Source organism: Haematobia irritans, chromosome 1, assembly GCF_050003625.1.
Source record: "Haematobia irritans isolate KBUSLIRL chromosome 1, ASM5000362v1, whole genome shotgun sequence".
NCBI lineage: Eukaryota > Metazoa > Arthropoda > Insecta > Diptera > Muscidae > Haematobia > Haematobia irritans.
Window position 1 is genome coordinate 3,189,614 of NC_134397.1, and position 26,783 is coordinate 3,216,396.

General features: G+C 33.9%; 1 protein-coding gene across 2 annotated transcripts in view; it reads right to left on the reverse strand.

Moving 5' to 3' along the window:
- The window catches only part of 5-HT2A (5-hydroxytryptamine receptor 2A), a 136,126-nt gene that overhangs the window by 33,928 nt on the left and 75,415 nt on the right, over positions 1-26,783 (reverse strand). For both annotated transcript variants that reach the window (XM_075288957.1, XM_075288955.1), the window contains one exon: positions 15,954-17,469. In XM_075288957.1, coding sequence (XP_075145072.1) covers positions 15,954-17,334 — 1,381 coding nt within the window. In that variant the 5' untranslated portion in view covers positions 17,335-17,469. The remainder of the gene's footprint in view (positions 1-15,953; positions 17,470-26,783) is intronic.

A 26,783-nucleotide genomic window follows, 5' to 3' on the forward strand; every position in this document is an offset into this window, starting at 1 on the left:
ATGGATCCAAAGGTATGGACTGAGATGATATACCATTGAAAAATGTCAATATTTGTGTATATCGAATATTATTTACCCTTTAGTCCTTTTAAAGCTATAGACAGTATATGTTTTTAGAGAATAATCGTTTAAAAGAAATATTGAGTCATTTTTACGAAAATAAGACGTAAGAGAATTGTTATCAAAATACAAGTGCCAAATACTTCTAATTGAATTAATTTTAATTGATATTCCGTTCCGTCTTAGGACGTAATTTATTATTAACTCAGAGGCTTTTCACCCAGAGAAGGAATATGATCACCTCAAACATGTTTTAAGAGTAAAATGTTATTTTTTGGTGGTGACCATGTAACATGGTTTTCGCAACCATGTTATTTTCTCGGAAATCATGTATCTGATTTCGGCAAGCAGGTTGTATTTGACGATAAAATAACAAACATGTTACATGGTCACCGTACAAAAATAACATTTTGCTCTTGAAACATTTTTGAGGTGATCATATTCCTTCTCTGCGTGTTGTAAGCGTGAATCATTCTAGCGTTACTGATGACGGAGACATTCGTCTGCAACGACAATCTAGCTTTTGGACTCCATATTGTATACAATGATCGACTCAGTCATGCACGCTGAAAATAACGAAAATTCTACTCACACAGCCACCCTGGTGCAATGGCTAGAATGCTCGCCTTGCATATAAAGGGTCGTGGGTTCAATGCCAGTCTCGAGCGAATATCAAAAATTTTTTCAGTGGTGGATTATCCACCCTCAGATCAAACTGGTGAAATTTCTGAGCGTTTCAAAGCTTCACTAAGTGGTTCACCGTAATGGGGAATGCCGTTTGGACTCGGTTATAAAAAGGAGATTCCTTGTCATTGAACCAAACATAGAATCGGGCAGCACTAACCGATAATATAGACGTCCACCATCTGCAGTCACAAAGGCACTGAATTGTCTAACTTACCTAAAAAGAATGGGCCGCCAATTTGAATGGTACAGCATACTGTAGTAAAGGGTGATTCTTTTGAGGTTAGGATTTTCATGCATTAGTATTTGACAGATCACGTGGGATTTCAGACATGGTGTCAAAGAGAAAGATGCTCAGTATGCTTTGACATTTCATCATGAATAGACTTACTAACGAGCAACGCTTGCAAATCATTGAATTTTATTACCAAAATCAGTGGCAGAAAATCCGCTTTTTTATCGACAAATTTTGTTCAGCGATGAGGCTCATTTCTGGTTGAATGGCTACGTAAATAAGCAAAATTGCCGCATTTGGAGTGAAGAGCAACCAGAAGCCGTTCAAGAACTGCCCATGCATCCCGAAAAATGCACTGTTTGGTGTGGTTTGTACGCTGGTGGAATCATTGGACCGTATTTTTTCAAAGATGCTGTTGGACGCAACGTTACGGTGAATGGCGATCGCTATCGTTCGATGCTAACAAACTTTTTGTTGCCAAAAATGGAAGAACTGAACTTGGTTGACATGTGGTTTCAACAAGATGGCGCTACATGCCACACAGCTCGCGATTCTATGGCCATTTTGAGGGAAAACTTCGGAGAACAATTCATCTCAAGAAATGGACCGGTAAGTTGGCCACCAAGATCATGCGATTTGACGCCTTTAGACTATTTTTTGTGGGGCTACGTCAAGTCTAAAGTCTACAGAAATAAGCCAGCAACTATTCCAGCTTTGGAAGACAACATTTCCGAAGAAATTCGGGCTATTCCGGCCGAAATGCTCGAAAAAGTTGCCCAAAATTGGACTTTCCGAATGGACCACCTAAGACGCAGCCGCGGTCAACATTTAAATGAAATTATCTTCAAAAAGTAAATGTCATGGACCAATCTAACGTTTCAAATAAAGAACCGATGAGATTTTGCAAATTTTATGCGTTTTTTAAAAAAAAAAAGTTATCAAGCTCTTAACAAATCACCCTTTAGTTGCGACAACGTGATTTACTGATTGTGGCCTTTGGTAGTACAGTAACGTAGAAGTGGTTTAGTCTTACATATCGAAAGTGCCGTATTCGACTCACGTCCAGGATGGTATTGCAATATCTGAGTTATTATGTTTATCACTTGTTCGAGTGCCTGCTGGAACATTTACGTCCACTCGTACATACATTTTATAAGTATTCAAGACAAAAATAGAGGAGAGATGAACAACATTCCTAACGCATAGATAATTTAAAATCCAGACAATGTAAGCGGCCATGAAAAGAAAAACAGAGTTCCAAGATCATCAACTACGTTGACATTGTTGAACAAGGACTTAAGGATTATGATCTTAGATAGCTTTACTTTTCTCTGCACCATGGTGAATTCTAAATAAAAAATGCAATTTAAATATTTTTATATTGTTAAATGCATAAGAATTTGCTGCGTAAATAAAAACAACTTTTAATGGGAACCTCTTCGTTTTGAACATATGAAATTAAACATCATTGGGTCCATATTCATACCAAATCCTTCACATGGATATAAAGGAGGGAAGACCCTTGAGTCTAAAGTTAGCTAAAGATTTAATTTTCTACCCTAAGGTATTTATTTATTATTATTTCTTGGAAATATCATGGATTGTAGAAAAGCTACGCTGTGATATCTGTCGTCTATATGGGAGAAAAACGAAATATGATTACAATGTTCTTGAAACCACTAAATGTACAAAAATGGTCATGGTTACAAAGGAGGCAATAATGTCATGGCCAAATGTTTAGCAGGTGTCCTAGGGTTCATAGCAAACGTAGTAAATATTATGGTTTGCCCCTGAAGATATTTCTAGGTATCGAGCACTATTCAGAATCAGTAGAGAATCACTTATGGTTCTTGGGTAATTAATATTATTGAATTCCCAATGGTTTATGTTGTCTGCAACCTGATTAGTTGATACAACAGCAGTACTTAAATATAATCTCAATTGGAACAATGTCAAGACTCTTCAAATACCACAATATACATTTCCAGTAATTTCTAAATAATTCCACACAGATCAATTCTGTCACTTTTAGACTGATAAAAATATTTTCGTGACAATGAGTCGCTCTTGGAAGTCGCATTAATACTCCTACGAAAATTGAATTTATTTTCCTTTTTTGTGTGATGACAGCAATTCCGGCCAATTGTAGACATCTCCGCTAAGTGGGTGGCGAGATGCCGAGTATATTTTTTGAGGTTGCCCAATGATATAAATTTTAGTTATTCCAATTACATGAGCTAACATGAACTAACTTTAGTCTGTGAGCATATTGAAGGAGTGTGATGATATATTTCGATTTGGAAAGTAGCCTAGGAGATCACAAGCAAGGATAACAATTTCTTTGCATGTACATGTGTGTGTTAAGTATTCACAAATAAAAATTTATTAGGATGCTGTCTTGTATTGTAGGAAAATATAACAGGACCATAAATAAGAATCAACTTGGAAGTGAACTCTTGATATTAAATTCATGTGAAAACCGCCAATGACGATGTCTGGGCTATTTATTTTACACATTAATGTTATTGGATGATTAATGTTGACCTACACATGCAGAAAAAATTCTTTGCTTTAAAGCAAAAACGGAATTTGGCATTTGTTGTAAAGTGTCTCCTTTAAGAATAAAATAAAAGTATGTTTTTCTTATTAAGATGATTAGTTTTTGTAGTAGGTTAGGCTAGATTAGGTTAGAAAGAGGTTCAGCCCATTATTTCACGCTTACTTCGACTATTGACTTCATAATGATCAGCGTTGCCACAACCAAATTTTTATTTGGGCCAAAGTTTTTCCAAAATCGGTCAAAAATTCCCTCCAGCTGACCAAATTTCCAATTTCGAACAAAATGCCTATAAAAAGTAATTTATTGTTGTACATAGTGCTTTTATTACAAAATGAAGTAAACCAAAAATGAATGATATGATTTAGCGGTTGACATCGGGATCAAAACGTCGACTTTTCAATTTTCTTATTGGAATAGCCCTACGAAGACCGATCTTCCGATTTTACTTCTTGACATAATACAATAGATTTCGGAAATTTCATCCAATTTGCTGTAGTGTTGCTTTGCATCCCTAATTTTATGCGTCAAGTGTAGTTGATATCGGTCTATATTCTTATATAGATCATATATAGTTCAATCCTACCATTCCACTTCTGGCGCACATTCGAATATGTTATAGGGGTCAAAATTGTCCAAAAAAGTATAGAACCTAATCCAAGACCAAGACGCGAAATATTCATTCGATCCTCTTGAACCCTTATGCGGTAATTGAAATGGTATCTAATCCCATAGATACTATTGAATATGTAATAAAAATTTAAATACTAGAAAAAATAGATACATTTGACTAAATTTATGAAAAGGGACCTAAGTGGGCTAAATTCCGTTTGGTCGGACCATCGGACCAAAACAAAATATTTATTCACGCACGATATGTGTGGTAGCCAATCCCACTCACGCAGTTTCACGAAATGAAAACCAGTACTCACGCACGAATTACTTTTAAAGATTCACGTTCACGCACTATTCACTACAATTCACGTGATTCACGAAAAATTCACGAGACTCACGATATTTTCCAAACGAAAATCAGCAAAGGTAACAAAATTCAAAAATAGAATATAGTTCGAGAGCCAAATAAATTTCAGTTAACATACGAGTGTGAATTAAATCTTGATTATTTTCGTGAGCGTGCAGAAATTTTATTCACGAACCGATTTTATTTATTTTAGTCGCACGAAATATTTATTTTAGTCCCATTCACGCACATTCACGAGAGTTGCTTTGGATTTTGTTCACAACTCACGTGATTCACGCGTGAATCACGCGTGTCACGAGAATTTCGTGTCACGCGCACCCTTCTAATATACAGTGACGATTTTCTGAAGTAGGGGTATACGATTCAAATCCTTGATGGAGGGTTCAAATCAGCTACGGCTCCACCGATGCTGGCTCTTTTATTATTTACATTGGAAAAACGTTTCTTTGTTTCAATTTGAAATATATTCTTACATAGCATGGTAAAGACTTAAGATTTTCATATTTAAAAATGCAGGAAATTGATATTTGTTTTTTTTTTGTTTTTCAAAATTGAATTTCCTTTGAAATGCGCACATATGTTACTTAAATTTACATTTTATTTCTGCGTAATAGAGTTTTTTTTTATTCTTCAGCATACACCATCTTCCTGTCGCCTAGATCTAAGTTGACTTTAGAAACAAATATCGAAGGAACTTCCTTGGGGCAAAAGGAAATCTAATATTTTGCAATTGAGCATGTCATTGCATTTTCTCATGCAGGACAAAATCCAACAACAACGGAAATCATTTCAATTCCTGCTGATATACTAGAGAAAAACCAATTTCCATGAATTGAGTTCGTATTTAGCAGAGGTAAAATTTCAAGCTCGGCCCAACCAATGCAAACGGTAAAGAAAACGGCAAAAAAAAAGATCAAGGAAGTGGAGATGAAAAAATAAAATAAAACGCTACGTTCTGCTCTCAGTTTTATATTCGCAATTGTACTTTCATTATTTAAGTAAAGCTGAACAAAAAACAGAATACACACATATACACTCTCACAAATACACACCCACACAAAAAGATTCAATTTACTTAAATTGGCTCTTGGCCAAAAAAAAGCAAAATCTGAGAAAATCGAGAAAAAATATTGGGAGTTCGAAAATAAAATGAATTTCCCTTTTTGTACTCCTGCTGTTTTTTTATGGTATAGCACCTTTTGCTTGCTTCTGTGTATGATGTGGCTGCTACTGTTGTTTTTGCAGAGTGGTGACACATCGCCACTAACCCATGCAGTGTGCAGCATTTATACCACGACGACAAAGCGTTTCTATATGCAAATTTAGAGGTTTCTACATGTATGTAACTACATATGCATGTGTATGTGTGTGACCATTATATTAGAGTGGGTTGATTGGAAATATGATAATGACATCCTTAAAGGTAAAGGTATACTTTAAATGAGATCAAAAACTATGTTAAGCTAATAAGAAGTAGTCGGAGCCCCCATGTTTGTTTCGGAGCAATTAATTTTAATTAAGTTCCTATAGGAATTCGTCACGGGGACGTAGAAATTCGTTCTCATGACGTACATTTTCCTTTCAGTGTAAACATAATAAAATGCCTTTGTATTCAGTTACTGCGCATTCCCCATGACAAAGTTTATGGCTCAGGCTACTTGGCTGCATGGATGAAATAACGAAAATATCTTACAAATATTCCACACACATAAAAAAACGAAAATTTTGGCTATAAATCCCAGAATAAAAAAAATTTCGAAAATTATGAAAGCAAACTTTGTGTTCCACCTAAATATGCTCATATGAACTGGAAGTTTTGATGTCAAGGCTAAAAAGCAATTATTTTATTTCAGCATTTAACAGTTGTTCTTTGTGCATTTGTGAGGATGTTATTTTTTGCGTAAACCAAACATTTTCAAAACGAAAAATAATATTTTCTTGCAGGAAATATTGTTATCAGCATATATATGGGGATTGTGGATCTTATTAGACCATATATTCTTCTTTGAGAACCATGAGAACTCTGCCAAAACCAATGTGCACTTTGATTTTAAAATAGTCTGAATACTTTCCACAGGGTTTCCTTTACAAATTGTCGTTTGTTTCAATAGTCCTCAATTTTAATTTGATTGCATATTCTAGTGTGGCATGTTTTCTCCCATGGTGTGGTATCACATAGAACTATTCCAAAGTTCTTAGTATCCCGTGGTGTATACGCATAAAGATTGTAAACAATCAGCAACATATGGTAGCTTTGAGAGAGTAACTTTGGAATAGATACCGCAGGACCATCACCACAACCATCACCACGATAGCAGTGAATGGATATGGAATGAAAGGCAGGATTGTTGAATTGATTTCATTGCCTTGTCAGATAGATTCAGTTTACACTGCTCTTTCAACACAAAGGATAATTTATTCTTTTAGGAACATCTAATGCCCACATATACTAAATTGAGATGGTTTGCAACTTTTTATTTTCCCACAGATTTAATTGACTACAAATATTTTTAGGGCATAACATCAAACATGTTATGGCAGCGTTTAGCAAAAGTTTTTTTTTCTTGTGGCTGAAGAAAAGTTTATCCGTATTTTCCATCAATAATGTAATAATCATTATCGAATATTCTTACATATTTAATCAGATCATAGATTAGGTACAACGCTCTCACCACAAAAGATTCCCAGATAACATACTTTGGATGCTTTTCATATTTTCCTAATAATACCCTTGTCGGTTGATATGGTCAAATCGAAGAACTTTTATCCTTAACATACTTGATACTTATAATACCAGACCACAAGACAACAATACCTTAATACTGATACTTTGGACCAAAGCCATTGTTGTTGGAAATATATGTGGGGAAAGTATGTCGAGAATAAGAATGTATATGTCCAGCATCAGATTTGGAGTGTATAAAATTAATAAATATTTATGGCTTACCATAAAAGTAAGAGGAAGTATACAATGCTTACGATAAGGGTTCATCAATTGGAATGATGGGAAATAGTAAATGGATCATATTTTGATTTGTTTAAATTTAAAATAATTTATTTAATTAAAATTTGATATTATTTAATGAACACTAATTTAAATTAGTGAAAATAAACAAAAATCTCAATTTAAAAATAAAACGAATGATGAGTACGAAATTTGGGATCACTTTGTGCCGGAGTATAAATACGTGTATAGAATTTCGGAAAGATTTGAAGAAATATACTCCCTCAAGAATATAGGTTCAAGTGGTATGCTTCCAGAAGCTAGTTTTTGAAGCGTCTTAATTTGCTCATCATATGATTTGAAATCTAAATTCTAGACATTTTTACCCCCATTACTGGAATGAGCAAAAGAAGTAAAGTTAGAAAATTTTACTTCTAGCTTGGAATAAATTCCACTTTCTATAACCATAAAATAAAATATTTTATTTAATTTAAATTTGATTTTATTTAATGAAGATTATTTAAATTAGTTTAAGTAAAATCTGAGTATAAAAATAAAAACGAATTGTTATGTTAGCCTGATATTAACGCAGGTTGGCTTTTCGTCCAAATCAATTACTTTACATTAATTACAATTTTAAATGCGTGCTAATTGGACATGAAGATTAAAGAATTGGTATTATTATTCTATTGAAAAGAAAATGCCATCTTACAAGCCTGACTATACATAGGTTTCAGTGTTGGCTAATCCATATTTCCATAGTCTCTAGTAAGATCTGGCTGGGTGGTCTTAAAGGGTGATACGGTCAAAATTTGGTCAATATAAACTTGACGTATTTCTTTCAATTTTGCATTTAAAAAACCTGAACACCCCTTATTTTGAAGGTGTGTGTATGTAGAATGTTGCTCCTATTTTGATTTTGGAATTCACTCTTCGGTTGTCAAAATGCCGTCCAAGCAAGAAGAGCAGCGTATCAAAAATTTGCTCACGCATCGCGAAAATCCGAGCTACTCGCTCGCAAAGCTGGCAAAATCGCTAAAAGTTGCCAAATCAACCGTTACAAATGTAATTAAAGTGTTTGGGGAACGTTTGTCGACAGCCAGGAAGTCTGGATCGGGGGGAAATCGAAAATCGGAAGCTTCTGAGACGACAAGCGAAACCCTAACCTCTCTCTCCGAGATGCCGCAAATAAGCTGGGTGTATCGTCTACAACCGTGCATCGAGCCAAAAAACGAGCCGGACTATCGACTTACAAGAAGGTAGCGACGCCAAAGCGCGATCCCGGAGGCTGTACACGACGATGCTGACGAAGTTTGACTGCGTGGTAATGGACGACGAAACCTACGTCAAAGCCGACTACAAGCAGCTTCCGGGACAGGAGTTTTATACGGCAAAATGAAGGGGAAAGGTAGCAGATATTTTCAAGCACATAAAACTGTCAAAGTTCGCAAAGAAATATCTGGTTTGGCAAGCCATCTGTACCTGTGGCTTGAAAAGCAGCATTTTCATAGCTTCCGGGACTGCCAACCAAGAAATTTACGTGAAAAAGTGTTTGAATAAACGTCTGCTGCCTTTCCTGAAGAAACACTGTTGTTCTGTACTGTTTTGGCCGGATTTGGCATCTTGCCATTACGGTAAAAAGGCCATGGAGTGGTACCCCGCCAACAACGTGCAGGTGGTTCTCAAGGACAAGAACCCTCCCAACACGCCAGAGCTCCGCCCAATTGAGAAATACTGGGCTATTGTCAAGCGGAACCTAAAGAAGACCAAAAAAACTGCTAAGGACGAGCAGCAGTTCAAGACAAACTGGCTTTCTGCGGCGAAGAAGGTGGACGTGAGGCCCGGCAATTCGGATTTGGAAAAGCGAAAGCCTAACTGAATATTTTTCCTGAATTTTATTTTTATGAATTTTATTTTCCCTTGACCAAATTTTGACTGTATCACCCTTTATATGCTAATTTCTTATGGAAATTACATTCGAGAATCATTTCTCCCAAGTTGAATCATTTTTTCACCACCACTGTGCATCTTTTCAATAGCATAATAATAATTCCTTAATCTTCATGACCAATGTAAACACAAATGATAAGTATGAAATTTAGAACCAATTTGCTATTTCTGAAAATCGACTCATCAATTTTTATGGAAAAATTCGAAAAGTCAACATTTGATTAAAAGGGGAATATGATGCAGATATTCGAATTTTTCAAATTTTAAGAAATTCGAAAATTTGACATTTCCCAATTTCAAATTCTGATTGCAATTCCTATGCCAAAATCAAAATTAAATTTCAATGGGTTATACCATCCCAGCTAGCATTTTTGTCGTTTTTTAAGCACTTTCGAGTCTTTTTCGAGTCTACTTGGCGATTAAAAAGGCAGAATGTGAGCTCATTTTATGAACATAAAAGACTCTTTTGTCGGGAGAAAAACGTGACTACCCGCGACTCTTCTTTATAAATCATTTGTGAGTCTTCTTCCATATTATTTTAGAGTCTTTTTTGACTCATTTTCTTTTTCGAGTCGTTTTTCAATTATGATTATAATCCCTTACGAGTCTTTAATGGATCACATATTACTCTATTTATGAGTCATTTAATAGTCATATTTCTAATTGCAAATGACTCTTCTAAGTGCATTTTTGAGTCGGTTTTCTGAACCATTTCCCTTTAATTAATAATACGTGGTTTTTTATTAATATAAATATTTAATATTAATATTTGTATTATAATTATTTTTAATACTTAGTATTTAATAACAAAATTATAAATAATTTTTTTTTATATGGATATAAAATTACATTCGATGAACAAATTCATAAGAGTTATTCATAATTTTAAATGCAAAATAAAATAATAATAATAATAATCGGTTAATCCATTTTTTAATCCATAGTGAATGTATGTTCCTTCCCCTTTCTCCTTTCTCTTCACCCTTTTCTCTTCTCTGTAAAACTTGGCGTTTTTAAAAGTGTCCTTGCGTCCTTTGGAACTTTCATGTTACATTTTAGTAATAATAATAGAGCATTAATTGCAACAAAGCTCACGTTAAATTCATTGCCCACTTAGCTAGTCCTTCACATAAATTTACTTTTTTTCACTTTCACTGTCACTGCCACTGTCAAAACTGTCTCTATCAACACTTGTTTTATTCTCATGTTCAGTAATCTCTTCAGACTCTTGAATGTTATCTTCAATAATCACTGTCTTTTTTCAGATTTATTTTGTTTATGAAATTAAATTAGTTGCCTCTTTTTTTTGCCAATCTTTTTATTTGGGCTCTTTCCATTCTGGCATTTTTAGGTATAGACGACATTGCGTTTTTTTAGTTAAATTTATTAAATATCAGTGACTATTTCGGAGTAAACAGAAGTTTAGTTTTTTTTTTTTTTAATTTTCTGACAATATTATAGAGATTGCTCCGTTAAAATTGTAATTTAAGTAAAAAACACTTGCAATAACTCTGTAAGATCACTATTTGATCACCAAAAGTACTCGGAGATGACTCCTTTGGACTATTTTAAATCGAACACATTTTATGCCCATTAGCGCGAGTCATTTTCGTGCCATTTTTTGGTCCCGTAACTGTTTAAGCCGTTTTTGATCACCAAAAGTACTCGAAGATGACTCCTCTAGACGGTTTTTGTTAGATTTTTGTAATTTTTTGTTGTATTTTATAACGAACTCATTTTACGCCCATTAGAGCGAGTCATTTTCGTATCGTATTATAATCACATAACTGACATAGCAGTTTTTGATCTCCTAAAGTACTCGAATATGACTCATTTAGATGATTTTTTTCAAAACAATCACCCAAATGCTAGCTGGGCTGGGATAGAGCTTAAATGTCTATGTATTGAAATACTAGCTTAGTTGTAACAAATTCATTCTCTGTCATTCTCTTTCTGTCTCCTTTGCGTAGGTGTACGTGTATCAGTCTCATTCGAACAAGAATGGTAGAACTTTGATTTGGGTATGAGAATGATGTACATTACATAGAATATACTTTCATTATTCTTTTGTCGGGAATCATATTTCAAATGTGCCATAGAAATTAATTTGTTAACATCTATCTAGTTTCGTTTAGGAGCCTGATTTGATTCACCGGCTGTTGTCGGCCGGACTTAATCATGAAAGTGGAAGTAGGGAAAAGATGAATTGAGAGCATAAATATTTTGATTTTTCTCATTCTTTTCTCAAACACATAACACGCATATACTCGCACACACACACACTTTCTAAAAGGTATAATGAATTTTGAGTTAATGCTAGGTTTAAGGTTACCTAAAATATATCGAGTACAGGACATTGCAATTTTATGGGCTTGTAATTTTTGACACATTTTCATTTACGGAAAATATCCAATATTATCCTCTATGTACAAAGAGTGTCATCGTAATCATTTATTTACCCATAAAGCTTTGAGGGAGAGATTTACAGCGCATTAAGACATAAGAGAGGGTTAAATCCACAATTTTAATGATATTTTGTGGAAGAGGTTTGACTTTGTTGACTTTCTACACTGAAAAAAATATTATCGTGAGGGCACGATTCTGCTTAGCATAGAAGACGCATTTCTCTAATATAAAGCTTTTTTCCTTGTCCAAAAATCGATAAACTTTTTAATGAAGTCGTTTTGTCCTTATAGTTAAGTGATTCGACTTAAAATTGGGTATCCTAAAATTACAAAAAAAAAATGTTTGACTAAGGTCAACTTGACTTCAATAATTCTGAAAAATTTTCCAAATTAATGAAATAATCTTTAAATTTGTTCTTTCTTTTGCATCTTTCCTACTTTTCTAGTCAACTGTACACAAAAAATATATATTTTTTGTCTTCAATCACGAAACTTTGATGCAAGTAATTTTTAATTGAAATGTCTTCCATCACAGAAATGATAGTATCAATTAAAAAAATAATTGAAAGTCAATTAAAAAATTAATTGAAAGTCAATTAAAAATTTAATTGAAAGTCAATTAAAAAATTAATTGATATTATTAATTTTTGTGATGGATTTTTGTTTCAATTAAAAAATTTGTTGAATCAATGAAATATTTTTTAAAACTCTATTATGAATTTAATTGGAAAAATTTTCGTGAATATTTTTATGTGTATACAAAAACAATTTTTTTAGTTTCACTAAAATTGTTGTATGAACCTGGTCATGGATTCGGGCCCAGCTTTAGAATTTCGTTTTGGCAAGTAGATAATGATTTCAGGTCATGATGGTTGAGAAAACTATATTTATTGAAAATAATAAAAAACGAGTGACGTATATTCAAGGCTAAGCTAAATAAAATAAATAAATCAGCTGGTGATTTTGAAAATGATCTAGTGTCTAAAAATCTCAGTTTGAGGACTCAGCTCGAGTTGCAGTCGAGTAAATTATGCTCGACTGTTGACTGGTGTTAATATATTAGTTTATGAACTTAAAGAAAGTTGTAGAAGGTAACAAATGCGTTGCGGGGATATCGCGGTACTTTGTTTACTCATAACGTCCAAAGGATTATCTGTATTATTTCAGTACACATTGAAAAATAAAAATATGTTTATGGAGGTCCCATTATATCACAGAGTTCTACCGCAAACAGAAGTTGCACTGCGATATCTCTTTTACCTTAAAAGCTCAACAAAGGGTCGGACGGACGGATGGACGGACTCAGAATTTAAGGAGATGTCGCAGTAAAACGTTGCACAAATCTTTCTGCTTGCAATAGGACTCTGGGACATAATGAAGCCATATTGAAATTCGAAAAGTGATCTTGGAAAGCTTCTATATTGGGTCTCTTTGCAATTTTTTTTTTGAAGAAATCACAGGAGACCCATATAACCCCATCAAATAGGCTTCTTTACTTGCAGCTTATTCCCTACCAAGTTAATGGAGTGTTAAAATCCTATCTGTCCCTTTCTTCCATCCATGATAAGAGAGAGGGATTACGCGTATTTCAGATAAAACCGAGGTCGCCAAATTTGTAAAGGAGACTGCCGCCTTGGTGGCAAAGATTCATCATGGCCATTCCATTGTGGCGAAAACAATAAATTCATTTTAAATCAATAATAAACACTTTAATTTGTTTGGATTTGCTTTCTTTTCGGTTTCAGCTGTTTTCAGTGGTAAAGGAAAAGTCTTCTGTGCTTTTTTACACAAAAGGACATTCGTTTTGTAAATCCAGTTTGGCGTCTGTTATACGACTTCCTTAATGGCCAACCATTTTGTCAGCTTGAATGCGAAGCATAATATTATTCTTGGTTTGCTTTTCATGTCATTTCATTTCATTCAATTCAATTTCATTAAATTTAATATACATTTAACTCGAATTTACATTAACGAATATTTTTTTTTTTACCTAATATTTGAAAAGTTTTAAAATTGCCTTTTTAAGGGACAAAAAAGAATTTGAATAAAAACAATGCCAATGAATGGTTGAAGCTGTTGAAAATATTAATAAAATTCATTCGTTGCCAAGTTTTGTTATTATTTCTCTTGTATCCAAGGGTTTTTTGAAATTGAAGGTTGGCTTTAGGAGTTGCTTATCGAAAAGGCATTAAATTTATGTGACATTGTAATGAATTTTCAAAATTTGCATTCGGAAAGTAAGGTGTTTCCGTCAAGGTTGGGAGAATTTTGAGAGAATAATTAATGATATCGTAAATATAAGAGGAACACCAACAAACAAAAAAAAAAAAAACAATTAATAAAGAGCTAAGGATATCGATTATATACGATACCATAACCCAAAACTAATTTGGTGGTACACTGAAAAAAGGCATGCCCGGTTCCAAAGATTTTGGTATTGATTCCCAGCCAAAGAAGCGGAGAATTGAAGTAAGGAAACATTTAAGACACAATTCTCTTTTAAGTTTCAGTTTTCGTACTTGATTCTAGGACACAAATTTTAATATATTAGTTTTATTTCAGCTTCTTTCTTCATGTGCTACCAAAGTCCTTTAAAAACGTGTTGACGAAAACTTAAATTTCCAAATTCAGACTCGATTTCAAGTAGAAATTATGACATGATTGAATTACAAATCTTCTATTTTTAAACGCTTTTTTGCTTTGTTGTCAAGATACAAAAAGTCAATAAATTTAAAGACGATTTCATGAATTTTGAAGAATTTTTCAACATTACTAAAGACAAGTTGATCTTAGTCAAACAAAATTCTCTTTCATTTTAAGATACCCATTCTTAAGTCTAATCTCTTAATTATAAGGACAAAACGACTTTATTGAAAAATTTATCGTCTTTTGGGCAAGGAAATGCGTCTTCTATGCTACGCAACAAACGAGTTTGTATTTTAAGGACACGAAATCTATTTCCTAATTTTGTTTGCAGTACCGAAAATATAAGTCCTTGAGATAGCTGAGACTGTGGCAAATTCCCAAATTTTGGGTGAATTATATACTGAGCGAAATTTTTTGTATAAGAAAGCTGTCGCCATCGCTGTCTGAATCGTGGATTTAAGGCCATTTCAGGATAGTATTTGATGCTGTTTTTGAGCGATCCTGTTTTTGTGCAATCGGTTTGCACAGACGCAACAAGGATCTATTTAGGAAACCAAGGAATAGTCGAAACAGTGAACTGTAAACATTGAACGTGCTCGGAAAAGGACGACGACTGCCACATCGGCCGGAAAAGTGATGGTAGGTTAGGTTAGGCATAGTGGCAGCCCGTTGGGTTAGGTATAGTGCTGCCCGATTCTATGTTAAGCTCCTCCTTTTTATAGCCGAGCCCGAACGGCGTTCCACATTGCAGTGAAAAAACTTACAGAAGCTTTGAAACCCTCAGAAATGTCACCAGCTTTAATGAGGTGGGATAATCCACCGCTGAAAAACTTTTTAGTATTTGGTTGAAACTGGGTTCGAACCCATGACTCTCTGTATGCATGGCGGGCATGCTAACTATTGCACCACGCTGGCTGATGGAAATCGTTCTCTGGAATTTAAAAGATGTGTTCTGTATGGACTATCAGGAGAAAGGTAAAACGGTGTGATATGTTGAATTTTTGGGTTCATTCGAAGTTTAAATGAAGTAAAAGCACGAGTACCACTTGGCAAAGAAAAAAATATTTTTCATTATGTTCATGCACTGACTAACACCTCTCGCATCGCTGCGATCAAACTGCGTGTGTAGGCACTCCTTTCCGTACTTCCTTTTTATTTTCAAATGTGAGAACCATATTAACATTAGCTTGGAAATTATTATCTGCGCTACTACTGTGGAACAGTGTAACAGATAACTTCAACAGGTGGTATTCTTTTGTCATCCGGTGTTACCCACAAAAATCGGTGGCATTGGATGAAATACCGAAACACTATCTGGTGTCTTATAACCCGATCTTCTGGGAAGAAAGTTTTTCATTTGCATTTCGCTTGGCCACAGCGAGCCAATTTCGTAACGTAATGCCATGTAACGCAACGTAATATCATGTAATGTCTTACAGTTAGTCAAATAATTTCAATACATAATTCTTGATATAAAAAAATCCACTTACCCAAAAATGCTGGTATAGCTCCCAAAGGCATAACAAACAGACTAACCAAAAGATCGGCTATGGCCAAAGAAAATAGAAAATAATTGGTGACATTCTGCAATCGGCGATCCAGAGCCACTGCCAAACACACCAAAATATTGCCCAAACCACCGGCAAATATGAAGAAAAGAACAAAGAGAAAGCTCCAGTCGAATCCTTTACCTGTGGTTGGAGTCATTAAATCACCATGCCAATCGGAACCATTTGTGGCATTCATTAGTATCGCCAATGATGAATTGATTGCCGCAGAGGAATTCAATAGAGATAGACTCCAGGGCCATGCCTCTTCACTATTCCAGTTGGTGGCATTTGCATTTGTAAGAGAGCTATTGAAGACTGTTTGTGATGGTAACTCATCACCACTCCAGCCAGGTATTGCTTCATGCAGGCCCTCAAAGGTTGTTGTAGTCATTTCGGGCAGGTTATGGAACATAAAACAACGCAGATTATTGCTTATTGAAGAGGTTATTTTCGCCAAACTACTATCGTTGAGGGGGGTGAATAGAGGTGTTGTGTCACAGTACATTGTAGCCCTGGGACACAGCGGACCACTAAGCATTGTATCACTATAGCTATCATTAATAATACTATCACTAGTTGTAGTTTCTGTAATACTTAGAGTGTCATCGCCATGGAACGATGACTGATGATGACTGTGTTCTTGCGGGCTATACTTAAAGGACATTTGGAATTCTTGTAGGGGTTCCTGCAAATCATCAACAATTATTTTCAAACGTTCCACACATTTCTGCACAATCGATGTTGACGTTTGGGGTGATTGTGTCGATGTGGGTGTGGGGGTGGTGGTGTTCGGAAAAAGTTTAGGCAGGCGATTGGATGATCCTCTTGGTATTGAATGGTATTGGTTTTGATAATGGTTGGATGAAGCAGGTGTGGTGCGAAGGCAGCTATACGAAGAGGAGGAGGATGATTCGAATGTTTCAAGTATACAACGGAATGTGTGAGCCAAGGGTGTCTCGTTATTGTCCTCCGGTGAGGAGATATTTTGGAAAAGCGGGATACTCTGATTATTGTGTGGAGGTGTGATTTCAGGCTTTTGGTTTGCCCAAGATTCTTCACACCATATGTGTGGGAGGCTCTTAACCGACTGGTGCCGTCGACAAAGGCCATCGTATATGGTCTCCGGGCTGGAGTTGGTGAATTTTCTGAAAGCAAATCTGTCATTGCTTTCATTTTCCACTGATGTGGATAATGTTGATACGGTGGTGGCCATTCTTGTCGATGATGTTGCTGCTGTTGGTATTGGTGTTGTGGTAGTGGGGTCCTCAGTGGTGAATGCGATTGTAGGCGGTCTAAGACCAAGCCTTTGTTGCAAATCCATTTCATTCTAAAGCCTTTCACCACCCTATAAAATCAACTTTCTTGTCGTCGTCGTTGTTGTCCTTGCCTTTGTCTTTGGGAAAATGTTTTTTCGTCTTTACCTCGTCCACGCTGGCATCCACTTTGCTATAGTTCTCTGTAAAAAAGGAAGTCGAAAAGAAAGAAAGAAGGAAGGAAAATGAATTGGTTTGCCAGCGAATATAAATGAACCTAGAATGGAAATGGAAATCCTATGATGAACAATTAAAATGCTTTCCAGATTTATTGCCAACGGCCATGGGAATTCGAGTGAATTGTACCAAGTGGACCACTAGCACCACTAAGCTATCCACAATAGCTGCACCAATAACATAATTAATTTCAATCCATAAATCATTCATCGTCAATTATTTATTGGTCAAAAACATTAGTTTTTTGATTTATGTTGATTTCTGCTGTTAGTATATCCCCACATCCAACTTCATCCTAATTCTTAGCCATTGCTATTGGCGAAACAATACTAAAAATAAAAAATTAATTATTCACAATACTTGGGGCCACAAATTAATGGTGGCTGGTGTGGAGGAATATTTCTCTGCATCACCATGGAGATATGCTATAATATTTGACTTTACTTTTTGACACTGTCAAATTAATCATTTGAAGTTTTCTTCGATGGGCACTTTCATTTCCCATTTCTTTGCAATTTATCAAATTCATGAAATGTTTTCATGTTTGCTTTATCTATACCTTGAGATTTGTTTATGATTTATGGAAATAAATTGAAATTATTAATGGAAAAATAATAGCTTAATTAAAAAACAGAACTATGTCAATTTGCAAAAAGGAAGATTTACATTAATGTAATAAACTCCAATTTAATAATAAACAATTTAATGCGACATTTGGCTGAAACACTTGTTGACAAATTATTAAAAAGTCTCTGCCAGGTTCCTACTGACCCCATCTACTATCGAGATAAGTTGTGGAAAATCGATTTGGTTAAAGTGTATGTGATTTTGTCTTCAGAAAAGACATAGTGTTCGTACACGGAATGACATATCAATTCAGTTTTTGAACAAAAATAAAAGTAAAAGACCATTGGCTCTTTTAATCTTCAAAGTTCCATTAAGATATTTGTAAAGAGTGTAGCAGGTCGATAAAGGGCCTCCATTAAAATAATTGCGTAGAGATAAGTTATAAGAGAAACGTTACATTCATTTACGAGGCAATGTGTAAAATCGTTTATAGCGATATTCCTACTGATACAACCTACTATTAAAATTTTTTTCATAATGTCATATTAAGAAATTTATATAAAAAAACCCTTTGGAAGTTTTTCCTTAGTCATTACTTTTAATGTAAATCCCAAAATTTTCTTCTAGAGATGGATTTAAATTTCTCTTCATAAAAAGCTCTTTTGAGTTGGTTTACTCAATTTTCGCAATAAATTTAAATTATCCGAATTTTACCGTGTAAAAAACACAGTAAAGACAAACAAAATAATGGAAATTTCTCATTTTTGAAAATTAGAACTATTTTGTAGGAATTTCGAATTTAGTAAAATTGTGGTTATATTCATTGAAAATACATATTTCTGAAATAATTCAATATTTAGTTTTATGCACTACATACATAGATGCCTGACTGTAATAAATCTTGCGGTAGAATAAAGGATCCTAAAACAAAATGTAGGCTTCAAAATATTGATATCATTAGGAAAAGATTTAACGAATCTTGGGAGGATTCCTATTGTCCCAATCTATTCACAATGCGTTTGGACAAAATTTCCTCTGATAATTTGGTAATTTTGTTTTATCTATCAAATTTACCTATATGACATTAACAATTCTGCAACGAATCTAGTCTACAATAATAATACCGACAACTCCTATTTTGCATTGAATCTTTGCAACGTTTTGACAATTTGTCCTTTTGTCCGATAACAACGCATTTTATTCACTTCTCAATTTAATTTGCATTACTTTTGGTTTTCCAAATTGGAATTGTTTCCCAAACATTTTACTTTAAAATGCAAATTAAAATTGCGCCATGACGTTTCATTCATACTAATTGACAATTCCAACAAAATATAAAAATCCATCAATTACTGCTGTTTGATGTTGCTGGTCGTTGTGGTTGCCAGTAATGCCATATGCTGCCATAGCCAACTGAGACCATTTAATTCGGAAACCGACAGAACACACATTTTAATGAGGACTCACTTACCAATACCAAACAGAAAGTGGATTTGAATTCAAAATTGAAAATTGACATGAGTTTATGCAAATTATTTTAATTTGGACATATTAAAAACATTTCGAGAGCAACTAAACGTAGTGGCAGGCCTAACCCGTCGGCTTGTTAGTATCACAAATGCCTAGATGACTGGCAAGTAGGGGGTTATGCATTGTGTGTGGAGACACTGGTAATGGATGGTGGTGTTCATATCTTTTTTTGGAAATTGGCACGTTTTGTCCATCATTGGGGTGCCATTGTTGTGTCAATCATGGCGCAAGTAGGAGCATTGCCAGTTCTGTAATGAATATTTGCACATAAAAAAAAAAAAAAATATCTATGGCCTATGTGCCCCCAAAAACCTCTTCATCTCATCTCCAATGTTGGCTATTTGGTTGTGCGAAGAGTTATGATTGGAGAGGATGGGGAAGGTGTAGTTTTTTACTATAGCCATAAAATTTACATTAGTTTTGCCTCTTCTAAATTTGGCCATAACTCATGATGTGTGTTTACATTGTTTTTTCATTTCAGAATTATGTGAATATTGTAGGGTTTAAATATCGATAAAAGCGGGGAAATGTCTGTGAATATAAATAAAAAAGTACTCAGAAAAAGGGGTCATTAAAGCCAAATTAACTTTATTTCAATTCATGGAGATTATTAGGGGGTTTAGTTAAAATATCCCTATGAGATAATATTGTACAAAAATTTTGTAACGCACAACCGTACACTGACAAATATATTGACCTACTATGAAAGATTATGCAGCTTAAATTTTAGAATACGTAATTCACACAACATTTAAGACAAATTTCTTGACAATAAAGAAAAGAAGTTTATATTTTTTGTCTTAATTTTTTTCATTATCGCCTAGACACGAATCTTTGATATTTGCGTTCCTACACAAAAACATTTTTTTTGCCTTCAACCACAAAAATAATTTTTAATTGAAACGTTTCCAAATGTGTCCGCAGAAATGATGAGTATCAATTAAAAAATTAATTGATAGTAAATAACAAAACAATAATTGATGCAATTAAAAAAATTAATTGATACTATTAATTTTTGTGAAATAAATAATCTTCAAATTAACTTAAATATTTGAGATTACAAAAAAAGCAAGCTTATAATATACATAGACAACTGCTCATGAAACAGTCTGGGACAAACTTTTAGGACCCTGTTTCCATCCGTATCGTACCAGAAAGGAATATGTTGAACAATAAATAATTCTGACAGTTGTATTGTGGTAAAAGTGTGGATTCAAAAAGATTTTAATATCAAGTGAGTATAAAAATCAATCAATTATATGACAATTATAAATGTTGATAAACTGGAGCACTAATACCAGTCCTGTAATGGCTCCATTAGTGGCAATTTGCATTAATTTCCCGTAGGGTATTTACGGATTCCTAAAAAAATGTCAAAATATTTGTACCCATGGTAACTAATAAGTTGCCTTAGTTCAATGACATACGAATTTAACGGAGGGACGTAAATTTCCAAAATTTGTGTCCTAAATTTAATGAACAAAATTTTGATGTACAGATTTCATACTCTATTGTAATTAAAATTTCATTATTTTAAAGAAATTTTTCCTTAATATTTTGTAAATTTCCCATCCTAAAATTTAGATTGGGTAATCTTTAATATCACGTAAATATTTTTTCAGTGTAGGATTGATTTTTATAATATTTATCAATAATAAATTTGGATTGAATATTTTTTCAAACTTGGATTTTAATTCAAAAAATATAAGAGAATTTTTTCCTGTGTAATATCCAAAGACAATACATGGAATAATTGCAATTGAAAATTTTCAAATACTAAATATTTTTAATCTAATCAATAAAAAAAATCTCTTTTTCCCGAGAATACAAATAAATTGCGAAATCTCGAAACCCCATATCATAGGCGTTTGTATTAAATGTAAAGCACCTGCATAATTTCGATGGGCTTTTAGTTGAACAAAATAATTAATTACTTGCCCAATATTGCGACATTGGTGGACATCAGAAACAGAAACATCATTCGGTTTGATGTAATCACTCAATGTCACTGGGGAAAGCATTCCACACAAGTTCCTCGAGTAGTGGTTACGGCTTGCTTTTGTTTTTTATTTGCAATTATTTTTAGTCTAAAGTGTTTTTCCGTTTCGTTAATCAAACAAGTATTTGTGTGTTTATTTCGTATTTATTTTACTTAATATTTTTGTTTAGATGATGCCTGAAACACTATTAACGTAAAACGAAGAGAAAATAAAACAACAAAAAATGCTAGAAACAAAAAAAAAGTGTTATCTTCAACGCAAGGGTGATTCCACAACGACTTAAATAGGAAGCTAATCATTTTTTATAAAAATATAAAATTTTTTTATAATAATAAATATTTAAAAACAAAATAATAAAACACAAAATGAATGTAGGATGTACTTTTTTATAAAACAATATGAAATTCTAGAGTTCAAGGATTTTATTTTTATTTTATATGGGAACAAAAAAAAAAGCTCGCAGCGGGCAACAACCGTAACCACCATCGTTTCGTGACACTCGACGAATTATAGATTCTCTCCAACACAGCCTTGATGTTCATCCGATATTCCATGGAGGTGTTGTTTGGTGAGCGCTATAGAATCACACAATGTAACTGACACAGAATGTTACCAGTTTCACACTCGAATATCTGTCAACCAAGAAATTACAATCCCATTATATTTGATTTATTGAAAGTTCATTGTATTGTTTATAAGGCACCATAAGCATTTGCATTTGCAGTTTACAAAAACTGGTCCATAAAATCAAATTTTCACATTTTAATAAAACTCATCCTAATACATATCCCATACGATCGGCTGATTTACGTAGGGTGCCAAACCACAAATACTTTTTTTGAAATTCAATACCTGCAAAAACACAGGGCATACTCCCTACATGCTTACATACTTCAGACGTAGTTTACGCTTTCGATGTGTGGTGGAAAAACAAACAAATTGCTGGGGGAATGCCGCTGACTCGGTTGGCTGATGCTGATGTTGCTACTGGCCCCAGCTGTTGTTCACATCTTTGGAAGTGGAAAATTTAATCGAGCATGTGAAAAAGTGACGGTGAAATGAAATGTCGACAACAGACAACAGTCAAGATGGGCAGACAAAAGAATGCTCGCTTACGGACCAGCTCATTGCCTTAAGGGTATTGCGATACTTGTGAGTTTTCTCTCATTCTCATAGAGAATTCTATGGTGAGGCCCCAAAATGCCTCAGTGAAACAAACAAAAAAAAAAAACAAAATCGCACCAAAACAAATCGTCTTTTTATGAGTTCGATTAGGAACAGCAATTCATTGGATTCATATGACAAATGACATGTGCTTGAAGGTGTATGCCAACGATAACAATGGGTACATATTTAACCATTTGGAAGACAACGAATGAATGATTTGATTACCAATGTGAATGGCAAAAAAAGATTTGTTTGTTCCCAAAAAGGTTCTGAAGGGATGACGAACATCTTCATTAGGATTTCATTGTTAATTCTGGTCGAATTTTTACCCTCCGACAATAAAGGATGGGGCTATAATACATATGTGACAGATGATCTTTAAGGTGAGTATTAAGATCCAGTTTAGCCGCTAAAATCGTCATTTTTTCACTAAAGTGAAAACTAAATCAGTAAAAAGGCATAAAATTATACATATTTGTTTCATGTTTTATTATAACTTGATGGGGAATAGCCCAAAGCAAATTTTCACAAAGTTTAAATTCCTTAAAATGGATTATTAAAGAAAAGTAATCATGAACAAGTATATACGGCCGTAAGTTCGGCCAGGCCGAATCTTATGTACCCTCCACCATGTATTGCGGTGAAACCTCTACCAAAGAATGTCATCCACAATCGAATTACTTGGGTTGTGGTATCTTAAGACTTTTTGCACGATACGTAGATAGCCAGAATTGAAATATGGGGGTCGCTTATGTGGGGGCAATATACAATTATGAACTTGATATGGACCAATTTTTATGTGATGTGGGATCGATTTATCTGAGGGCTATATATAACTATACACCGATATGGACCTAGTTAGGCATGGTTGTTAACGGCCATATACTAGCACAACGTACCAAAATTCAACAGAGTCGGATGAAATTTGCTCCTCCAAGAGGCTCCAAAACCAAATCTCGGGATCGGTTTCTATGGGGGCTATATATGATTATGGACTGATATGGACCACTTTTAGCATCGTTGTTAAATATCATATACTACCACCGCGTACCAAATTTCAACCAGATCGGACGAATTTTGCTTCTCCATAAGGCACCGGAGGTCAAATCAGGGTGGGTCCCTGAGTCGATCTAGCCATGTCCGTCTGTCCGTCCGTCCGTCTGTTTGTGAACACATTTTTGTGATCAAAGTCTAGGTCGCAGTTTAAGTCCAATCGCCTTCAAATTTGGCACACGTTCCTGTTTTGGGTCAGAATAGAACCCTATTGATTTTGGAAGAAATCGGTTCAGATTTAGATATAGCTCCCATATATATCTTTCGCCCGATATGCACTAATATGGACCCAGCAGCCAGAGTTTTATACCGATTTGCTTGAAATTTTGTACAAATATAACACTTAGTCGTATAGTCAAGTTTGCAAAATTTGATTGAAATCGGTTCAGATTTAGATATAGTTCCCATATATATCTTTCGCCCGATATGGACTTATATGTCCCCAGAAGCCAGATTTTTGGCCGAATTTGGTTGAAATTTTGCACTAGGAGTACAATTAGTAGTATAGTCAAGTGTGCAAAATTTGATTGAAATCGGTTCAGATTTAGATATAGCTCCCATATATATCTTTCGCCCGATATGGACTAATATGGTCCTAAAAGCCAGAGTTTTGGCCCAATTTGGTTGAAATTTTGCACAGGGAGTAGATTTAGCATTGTAGCTATGCGTGCCAAGTTTGGTTGAAATCGATTCAGATTTAGATATAGCTCCCAAATATATCTTTCGCCCGATATGCACTCATATGGACCCAGAAGCCAGAGTTTTATCCCGATTAGCTTGAAATTTTGCACAAGGAGTACAATTGGTAGTATAGTCATGTCTGCCAAATTTGATTGAAATCGGTTCAGATTTAAATATAGCTTCCATATATATTTTTCGCCCGATATGGACTTATATGGCCCCAGAAGCCAGAGTTTTGCCCCAATTTGGTTGAAATTTTTCACTAGGAGTACAATTAGTAATATAGTCATGTGTTGCAAATTTGATTGAAATCGGTTCAGATTTAGATATAGCTTCCATATATATGTTTTTATGATTTCGACAAAAATGGTCAAAATACCAACATTTTCCTTGTTAAATCGCCACTGCTTAGTCGAAAAGTTGTAAAAATGACTCTAATTTTCCTAAACTTCTAATACATATATATCGACCGATGAATCATAAATAAACTTTTGCGAAGCTTCCTTAAAATTGCTTCATATTTAAATGTTTCCCATTTTTTTTTTTGCTAAAATTGTGTTCCACCCTAGTGCATTAGCCAACTTAAATTTTGAGTCTATAGATTTTGTAAAAGTCTATCAAATTCTGTCCAAATCGAGTGATATTTAAATGTATGTATTTGGGACAAACCCTTATATATAGCACCCAACACATTTGACGGTATCGAAAATTTAGATGTACAAAGTGGTGCAGGTCGGCTCCGCCCGACTTTAGACTTTCCTTACTTGTTTTTTACTAACATAGTGTATCATCCCAGGGCATTAGTCGACTTAAATTTTAAGTCTATAGATTATACTCAGATGGAGTCAGATTTAAATGTATGTATTTGGGACAAAAACATTTATATATAACACCCAACACATTTGACGGATTTGACATAGTATCGAAAATGTGGATTTACAAAATGGTGCAGGGTATAATATAGTCGGCCCCGCCCGACTTTAGATTTTCTTTACATGTTTTACTTTGACTTAAAGTGTTTGGTATTGAAATCGAGCCAATGATGAGTCAAGGATAATATTAGGAATTAATCAAATCTTTCAACATAGGTTTCACAAAATTAAAATTAGAATACCAATCTAACTTAACGAATTTTCCATTTTTCAATTAGGTGATTTTAAAAATTCAAATTTTAACAAATCAATATTTTTTCCAATGTGGTAAGGATATTTCAAGTAATTCAATAATACCAAAGCCTGATACACAAATCTAAAAATTTTAGATATAAGTGACTTGCTGTCCAAAGACAAGTATCCTGTATTTTATTTCAAAACTTTAAAAAAAAAGTTTATAATGTCCTTAAACATAAGTTACATAATCATTGTTATTGACCTTGGAAAGTCGTACTCATTTTTTGTACACTGAAGACATCCTTCGTCATTTTGACTAGAGCTTATTTCAAAATGCTATAATTTGCATCCTAAGCAAAAGTGAGAACCAAAATTGAGTTTATTTTTTTTTATTAAATTGTTTTTAATTACAATACACAAAATACATTTATTTTATGAATATTGTTAAAAAAAATTTCCAAACACGTGATTCATAAATTATATGAAAACAATTCATAAAATCAAAAATACAGGTTTTCATTGACTATGAATGTGTACATAATATGAATGGAATTTTTAATATAACAAATGAAGTGTACATATTTTTGTCATTGAAAAATATGTACCTTTACATAATATATATAAAAAACGTCATGCATTATATGTAACTTTTGTTTTAAATTGCATAATTGGTGAAAATGTATGAACCCATTTATTAAAACCCGCATTAAAGTCCAGCCAGCAAAGAACATAATTTTATAATATTTTATATTATTGATAAACATAAGCACCAACGCTTCCAGTTAATATTTTTGTTTCGTATTTTTTTTTTACAGCAATAAAAAATCTTCAAATCGCTACGGCGACTCAAACTGTACTGAAAAACTCAAACACATCAAACTCACGTGTTGCCTTCAAAATGTTATTATATGCTTGTATTGTATACATATGAGAGTAACTCTAAGTTGTGGCTCTCTCACGCTAAGAGAAAACCAATATTTTTTGATATATTAAGTAATATTTCACTAATTTTATGACACCGTCTCTATATATTATTAAAAGATTCATAATTTCATAACAAGTATTTATGAAAGCAATATATTATGTAAGTGTACACATTTTTTATCAAAAAGTCCATAAATTTATAAAAATGTACAAATTAATATTTTATCTTTTTTTGTGTGTAAAACTAAA